Genomic DNA, 9,152 nt, shown 5'->3' on the forward strand with positions numbered 1-9,152 from the left:
GTGCTTGAAGGGAAATTTATAGCAGTTAACTCTATACTGAAAAAGAAGAAAGTTCTCAAATCAGTAATCCAAGATTCCTCCAAAATAATCAGCAAAGAATTACAAAAAAAAGAAGGGGGGAAATAATACAGCTAATAGCTGGAATAGATAAAATTTAAGATAGAAGACAGAGGGAAAAAATGAAGCCAAATACTGATTCTACGAAAATTTCAATTAAATTGTTAAATCTATAGCAAGACTCACAAAGAAACAAAAGATACATTTACCAATAATAGGAATAAAATAGATATATCACTATAGACCCTACAATCATCTCAAAAACCAATAAGGCAACACAGGGTACAATACGCTCAAAAATTTGACAACTTAGATGAAATAAATAGATTCGTTCCTTAACAGGCAGAACATTGCCAAAAACTTGCTCAAAAAGAAACGTATCATCTGAATAGCCACATAACTCATGGGAAAGTACATTTTGTGATTAACATCTTTCCAAAAAAAAAAAAAAAAGTCTCAATTCATATAATTTCACTAGTAAATTTCACCAAATATGAAAGGAAAAAGTAATACTAGTTATATGGAATCTCTCCAGAAAGAGGGGGAAGAGTGAGCTCTGTGTGACCCCCCCTGAGGAAGAAAGCATGACAACATCTTCCCATGGATACCTCCAGAATCTGCTTCATTCTTTTCCCCTTATCTAGCTATGTATCATTACTCCTTTGCTATAAACACAAGTATATGCTGAGTCCCATACATCCTTCTAGCAAATTTCAAAAAATGTGGTCAGTCTTGGGGACCTCCAACATAATATGACCTTCTGAAAGAGGCAAAAGTATAGACAGATTGAAGAATCAGTTATTTATAGGATTTAGGAGTATGAGAAAGGCTTGATTACAAAGGGGTTTTGAAAAAGCATGAGGGACTTCTGTACTGTTTTCCAGAATGGCTGCACCAGTTTGCATTCCCACCAAGCATTTAAGAGGGTTTCCCTTTCTCCACATCCTCACAAACACTTGTTGTTTCCTGAGGTGGTAATTTTAGCTATTCTGATAAGTGTGAGGTGATAACTCCTTGTAGTTTTGATTTGTATTTCCCTGATGTGAATGATGTTGAGCATCTTTTCTTGCCATTTGCAACACTGTGGATGGAGCTAGAGTGCATTACGCTAAGTGAAACAAGTCAACCAGAGAAACACAAATACCATGTGATCTACCTCATATGCGGAATTCAAGAAACTAAACAAATGAACATGGGGATGAACCATAAAACAGACTTAACTATCGAGAACAAACTGAGGGTTGCTGGAGGAGAGATGGGCAGGGGATAGGTTAAATGCATGATGGGTATTAAGAAGGGCACTTATAATGCACACTGAATGTTGTAGCTAAGTGATGAATCATTGAATTCTACTCCTGAAACCGATATTACACTATATGTTAACTAACTGGAATTTAAATAAAAATTTGAAACTTGAAGGAAGAAAGAAGCATGAAGGATTTTGCAGGGAGAGTGATGGCACTATTTTCTATCTTCATTTTGATGGTTGTACCACGACTCTATGCATTTTTCAAAACCACAGAGCTACACACCAAGGGAGGGATTTTTTCTGTCTATAATTTAAAAATAAAACATAAAAAAATGATTTGGGGAGGCAGGCTTGGAGTTTTGCAGATGATGGCTTGTGAAAGGAAAAGGTGTGCATAATATTTACCATGAGCTAAGTATAAACTAAAAGACAAATGTTACCTCATTTAGTCTAAAAACTCCCATCAACAGAGACATAATAGAAGCAATTGAAATAGAAATAGCAAAAGAATATCTGTCGAAAACAGGCAATTGCAATGTTTCTTAGAATCAAACAAATACAAAAAAATTTTTAATAAAATAAATTCTGGGAAGCTTGGGTGGTTCAGTCAGTTAAGCATGCCACTCCTGATCTTGGCTCAGGTCATGATCTGAGGGTTCTGGGATGGAGCGCACATCAGACTCCATGCAGGAAGTTTACCTGAGATTCATTCTCTCCCTCTGCCCTCCCCCTCTCATTTGCACACATGTGCTCTCTCTCTCTCACTCTCTCTCTAAAGTAAATAAATAAATCTTTAAAAGTAAATTAAAAAATTCTATTATTTGTAATAAATAAAAAGAAACAAGGTTTTTATTTCAGGTTTGCCAAATTTATTAGGGAACACAGAAATAGAATGATGCATAAAAATTATCAAGGCAGGATCAGTGACAAATAAAAGGAGGTAAGTGGGTTCACAAGATGAATATCACATTCTAGCTTTTCATAAGCAAAGGTTGGGAATAAAAAACTATGGGTTTTAGATCCAGACAAGGGCCACTAGATTGTAGGCAATTTGCAAATCAGAATTGGTTCATCCTAAGGTAGGAACACAAGGACATGGTCTTCAAGGCTGGCAAATAGTGATGTTACATGTGTGAAAGAGAAAAGTCTCCCACAGCATCCTCAATAGTAATAGCCAAAGCCAGAGCCGCATCCGTAGCCACAGCCACAGAGAGAGCGGGAGCCATACCCATAGCCACAGCCAGAGCCACAGCCATAGCCACAGCCCAGTCTGCGGAAACCACAGCCATAGCTGGAGCCATAGCCACAGCCACAGCCCAGGCCTCCATAGCCACAGCCTCCATAGCCATAGCCTCTATAACTGCAGCCTCCACAGCCGCAGCCTCCATAATAGTTTCCGTAGTAGCTGCCACACATGGTGATGGTTGTTGAAGTTGTGCTTAGGTAGAGAAGGAGTGGAGAACTGTCACTTCAGTATGGACAATACCCCTGCAGAGGGCCTTTATATATCCTCAGAGTGGATGGAATCCACCACACAGGTCATGCCACTGGCCGATCTTATGACTGATCTAATTAGTTTGTTGTTTCTCAACCAAAAGTTAAAACCTCAGAGGAATTAAAGAAGTTTGTTTTATTTGGTGACTCAGGACTCCCCCCAAACAATTCAATGTCAATAATGAGAGGAGATAGTCATACGTACAAATCCCTGCATTACACTAAATCTCACTTAACCTCAGTAAACATGCATAGTTTCAAGAAGCATTTGCTGAAGGCCAATTTTGGCTTGCTTTTGGCACACACAAAAAAAATCTATACTTTTTTCCTGTATTTCCAGAAACCAATAGCACTCATTTTGACCTATGAGTTTTGCCTCTACCTTGTTTCAAAACATTTCTTCCTCTTCGGTGTTTCAGGGGTCTCTCCACCTCTGAAAGGACACAGCACAGAATATCACAATGCCTGTTCAACTCTGGAATATAATTAACAAAGAGCCAGCTTATTCACATGTCTTGAAAAACCAGCCTGAGCCAATTGCATTTCTGGTTTTTCACTTATGCAAATTATTGTTTTATTTTTTTATGCCTAATTCTTCTTCAGGACACTAAAAATAGTTTATCCTTGGTAGTGCAATTTCTGTTTAGAGCCTACCACCAGAAGAGTAATAATAATAATAGATCCACTCTATTGAGATATCTGTCAATTGCCATTTTCAATTGATACCATTTTTTAGCTTTTGGGTAATTGAAGAATTTTTGCCAGTTACATATTTATGGGCTTTACTATATCTGAAATGTCAGTGCTTCCCAATTTTATTTTTTTTGTAATTCCTCAGTAGTTAACAGGGAGAACTTTTCACATTTGAGGCTGCACAATTATCAGATAATATTCTGACTGATATTTTTTTATCTTCAGATACTTGATTTTGCCCATCATACAAAGGAAAATTCATTTTTAAAGACCTAGAATGTTAAAATAGAAAATGTATTTTTAATCAGGCACCTATATTTAATCAGGAACTCTCTTAAATAATCATTGTTTTTTTTTTTGTTTTGTTTTGTTTTTGTTTTTGTTTTTACTTAATTGTTTTCACTTTGACAATCCAGGCTATTAGGAGGTACAGAAAAACCAAGAGAATCTTGTTATTGTCTTAAAACAACTAGATTTTATGTCTTTGGGAAGATTCAGAAAGGAGATATGATTATGCACATAAATCCATAATCAATGACCAAGGTGGTCACAATAAAATGATGTTCTGAATTGAAAGACTGTTAGTACATATCTCCTCATATAACCTTAAAGCATAACCAAATAATATAAGATTGGGTTATCCAGTAGTGAAGAGGGTTCAAGATTGGAAATAATTCATACTTCAATTAACTTTTCTCTGGAATTCAGTACGCAAGGTCTTTGTAATTAATTCATTCAGTTCATCTGCTTTGATAGGTAATTCAAATTAGTCAAGGGAATATAGCCTCTAAATAGAACAGAGCAATGTTTTTCTACTAATAATCAGGTTAAACACAATCACTTACCCATTGACCATGCATTTTTTATGTATTTTCTATTTATTTTTGTTGGTAAGTATATTTCCATAAACTAGAGACATTATTATGATTTTCAGCCCCTCCTTCAGTGAGATAATAAGTGTTAGAAAATCTCAGCTACATCAAATATTTGTTTCAAATTATCATACTTTGGATGTCATCAATAAGTTCATTCAACTGAGAATTTTTTTTTAATATTTTATTTATTCATTCATGAGACACAGAGAGAGAGAGAGAGAGAGAGAGAGAGGCAGAGACACAGGCAGAGGGAGAAGCAGGCTCCATGCAGGGAGCCCAACGTGGGACTCAATCCCGGGTCTCCAGGATCACGCCCTTCACTGAAGGTGGCGCTAAACCGCTGAGCCACCAGGACTGCCCTGAGAATTATTTTTTATGAACATCAGTTGAAATAATGTGATTGACATTTTTACTAGAATTAAGTTCTATACATTGAATAAATTCATGTGCCAGAAAGGTGTATGACTAAATTATATTGGTTAATGAAATAATTATTTAGCAAGTAGTTTTGCAACTAGTTAAAATGATCGTGGAAGATTTCATCTGTCCCATAACTATCGACATCTGGGAGCAGAATGGTACATTTATTACAACTGATCGACCTACATTGACACATTATTATCATCAAAGTCTATAGTTTAAATTGGGGTTCACTCTTGATGTTATGCATTCTATGATTTTTGACAAATTTATAATATTATGTAGCCATCATTGTAGTATCATTTAGAATAATCTCACCGCCCTAAAATTCCTCCATGCTCTGCCTATGTATATACAATGGCATTCCTTTTTTTGTTAAGTATTACTGCCCTAACGCTCTGAAATATAATTAATGCTAATTATGTCTCATGAAAAACACAGTAAACAATAAACAAATCATTCTACGACAAAATACCCTTGAGTTTCCCAAGGTAACTCCTTAACTTACTATTCGTCTTCATAGAAAGTTCAAAAATGTATTTCTAAGATTACGACTTCCCCTCTCATGTTCTTTCCCTCAAATGTTTAGACTGTTGACCCACCACTCCATTAAAAGTGCACTTGTCATGTTTTTCCAAATATAAATATGGTTTGTTTCTCTGTATTCATTTTACTAGAGCTCTGCAAATTCAGTTGAGCTCTTCTTTCTTGACAGATCCTCTCTCTCAGAATGTGATACACTGTACTTGCTCACTTCTTTTGCCTCCAACTTCACCTTTCCAGGAATTTTTGTATTATCTTCTCCATAATTTGACCCCAAAATTAGAGCATTGTTTTTGTCCTCCCTATGTTCTTTATCTTCACCCTTTTACAAATGTCTAGTCAACTGTTTACTTACTTGATTATTCAATTTTTCTCATAAATAGCTATCAGAAATTTAACATTCCCCAGTCCATGACCCCTCATGACACCAAATATATTATCTTCCAATATCTCAATCTTGTGACTCAAGAAAAATTAAATTACAGTCTTCCCCTGAAGCATACCTACATAGACTTCCCATTGCATTTAGAATATTCCACAATAAATTATCCTCTCTGACATCATCTCCTACCATTTTCTTTCTAATTTTCCATATTCCAAACACCATGGCTCTTCAGCATCTCAGACCAAGTTGTCTTCCTCCTTGAGATTTTTGCCATACTCCTGACCCTTCTTTCTGGATATTGTAGCCAGAATGCTTAAATCCTTCCATTCATTCAGATTTCAATGAAAGTGCCATTTCTAATGGCTGAGTAATATTCCATTGTATACATAAACCACATCTTCTTTATCCATTCATCTTTCGATGGACACCGAGGCTCCTTCCACAGTTTGGCTATTGCCATTAGAAATGACAAATACCCACCATTTGCTTCAACATGGATGGAACTGGAGGGTATTATGCTGAGTGAAATAAATCAATCAAAGAAGGACAAACATTATATGGTCTCATTCGTTTGGGGAATATAAATAATAGTGAAAGGGAATAGAAGGGAAGGGAGAAGAAATGGGTAGGAAATATCAGAAAGGGAGACAGAACATGAAGACTCCTAACTCTGGGAAATGAACTAGGGGTGGTGGAAGGGGAGGAGGGTGGGGGGTTGGGGGTGAATGGGTGACGGACACTGAGTGGGACACTTGATGGGATGAGCACTGGGTGTTATTCTGTATGTTGGTAAATTGAACACCAATAAAAAATAAATTATTAAAAAAAGTGCCATCTCCTCAGATATGTCTTCTCTTATTGACTACTCAATTTAAAATTAACTACTCCAAGTAACAAATAACTTATTCAACTCATTGGTTTTTATTGTTTTTCAAGTACTCATTCTTATCAGAATTTAATATATTTATTTCAGAATTTAATTGCCTATTGTGTGTTTGTCACTGACCGTCTTCCCTCTACCCTCATCAGGAATTTAAGTTTCTTGAAAATAAAGACTATGTCTATCTTTTCATTTCTCTTGCCCATATGCTTAAAGTGAATGCCTGACATGAAGTGGGTTCATCATGAAAACATAAGTTAAAAAATGAAAAAAAAAAATCAACAAAATAGAATAGCTTTCTAAACTGAGACTTCTGGTAGAGTACAATTTTCCTCTTTATGTCTAAGGCCCATAAAGATAAATGGCACAAATTCAGCTGTATAAAAAGAAGACAACTCTGCCATTTACAAAAACAATGATCAAACTGGAGGACATTATGCTGAGATAAGACAAAGAAAAATACCATATGGTATCACTCATGTGTGGAAACTAAAACAAAAACAAAAACAAAAGGCAATTTCACAGAAACAGACAATATAACGGTGTTGCCAGGGGCTGGGAAAAGGGGAAAATGGTATGATGTGGTGCAAAGGATGCAAATTTTCAGTTATAAGAATAAGTTGGGAGGAACTAATATAAAACATGGTGACTATAGTTAGTAAGAGTTGTATGCTTGAAAATTGTTGAGTGAAGATCTTATGCACTTATGCACTCTTACTGTTGTTGAAAACCAACCTCTGTGATCCAGAGGTAAAGTATAACATGGACACAGAGTTTGGGAGTTAAGAGGAAGAAGAGAGGGGTCCCTGGGTGGTTCAGTTGGTTAAGTGTCTGCCTTTAGCCCAGGTCATGATCTCAGGGTCCTGGGATTGAACCCTGTATGGGCTCCTTGCTCAGCAGGGAGTCTACTTCTCCCTCTTTTTTTGCTCCTCACCACTGCTTGAACTGTCTCTCAAATACATAAATGAAATCTTTAAACAAAATAAGAGGAACAATAGCTCTATTATTTTGCCAAGCAAAGGAGGCTGCAATAGACTAATGCCTTCAGAACTGCAGACCCACCGGGAGTAACAGGCTGAGGGGTTTTGTAGGAAAATACAGGATCTGGGTGATTCCTAGAGGAATCTGGTAGTTGCTTCCAGCTGCTCACATAGTAACATAACTTTGAGGTGGTTTTATGACTAGCGCTGGCACTGGCCATCTGAGACTCCTTACTCAGTCCACATTGAGGTCAGTGAAATGTCAATTTTGACATGGGATTTCTGGAACAAAGGGTTCTATAGAAAAACAAGTGAAGGCAAAGGAGAAGCTCCACGTTTTAAATTCCAGTTTTAAGCCAAGCCTTGCTGCACGTGTGTCCATCTGAATGTCCATCCATCTTTATGTTTCTATAATGATTTCATTACTGCCACACACACATAAAAAAAGTTAATGATGTAAGGTGATAGACATGCTAGTTATCTTGATCTTGATAATCACTCCACAATGAATATGTATGTCAAATCATGTACACTTTAAATGTATACCATTATATTTGTCAATTATTCCTCAGTAAAGATTAGAAAAAGGAATCACCTATCAATCACCTATCATATCTTTAAAAAATCAAATCAATGTTTACCAGACGAGAGGTGGGTAAAACAGGTGATGGAAATTAAGGAGTGCACTTGTGATGAACTCTGAGTGGTGTATGGAAGAATTGAATCACTATATTGTACACCTAACACCTAAAACTTTTGTTACACTTTATGTTAACTCACTGGGATTTAAATAAAAACTTAAAAAAATTCAAATCAAATCAACAACAATAATAACAAAAATGGGGTTTGCTTTGCTCATAAGATGTCATGGAAGCTGGGTTCTTAAGTAAGCAAACACTGTGTAATTAAGAAATACTTTTTTTTATAGGCACGTGACTCTACAGCAAAAGAGTCCTGAATATACTGGCTTTCAAGAATTCTTCAGATTTTTTTTTTAAAATATCAATTTGTTTGTAAATGAGTCAATCCATCCTGTGGTCTTCTCACATACCACTCAGGTTGTATAAAAGGCCCTGTACAGATTATGAAATTCAAACTCAAGGAACTGATTCTGCTCCTCAACTGAACCTTCCACTCCTGACACCATGTGCTACTATGGCAACTATTACGGCAGCCTGGGCTACGGCTATGGTGGCCTGGGTTGTGGCTATGGCTATGGCTGTGGTGGCTATGGTTATGCCTGCTACCGTCCATGCTGCTTTGGAAGATACTGGTATTCTGGCTTCTACTGATCTATTCTAGTTTGCTGATCCCTTGGGTAGTTCCTGTTGTCATTTATATAAGGATTCTTTATTATGTTAGTATTATTTTCTATCTTAACACTAATATCTAAATCTAGGCCAGTTATGATAAAAGAATCACCAACTCATTAACTATCTAGAATATCCAACGCTTTTGTGGGGTAAAAAATATCCATTCATTTTTTTATGTTTGCACAAATCCAATCTTGGGAAAATTCTGATTTTATGTATCATTTGTTATTTTTTCATTAAATATAAGTTAATTTGCAAGTGTA

At 36.2% G+C, this 9,152-nt stretch overlaps 2 protein-coding genes across 2 annotated transcripts; one reads left to right on the forward strand and one right to left on the reverse strand.

Annotated features, from left to right (window-relative positions):
* Positions 1 to 2,467: 2,467 nt before the first annotated feature.
* Positions 2,468 to 2,722, reverse strand: LOC129502009 (keratin-associated protein 6-1-like). Its single transcript, XM_055313362.1, has one exon. It carries the CDS (start codon positions 2,720 to 2,722, stop codon positions 2,468 to 2,470), a length of 255 nt encoding a protein of 84 aa, XP_055169337.1.
* Positions 2,723 to 8,685: 5,963 nt separating this feature from the next.
* On the forward strand, positions 8,686 to 9,152 carry LOC129502192 (keratin-associated protein 20-2-like). The gene has a single exon (XM_055313698.1). The coding sequence runs from the start codon at positions 8,722 to 8,724 to the stop codon at positions 8,866 to 8,868; it is 147 nt and encodes a 48-aa protein (XP_055169673.1). The 5' UTR covers positions 8,686 to 8,721; the 3' UTR covers positions 8,869 to 9,152.

This window comes from Nyctereutes procyonoides, unplaced genomic scaffold (genome assembly GCF_905146905.1).
Source record: "Nyctereutes procyonoides isolate TBG_1078 unplaced genomic scaffold, NYPRO_anot_genome, whole genome shotgun sequence".
In the NCBI taxonomy this organism is placed as follows: Eukaryota; Metazoa; Chordata; class Mammalia; order Carnivora; family Canidae; genus Nyctereutes; species Nyctereutes procyonoides.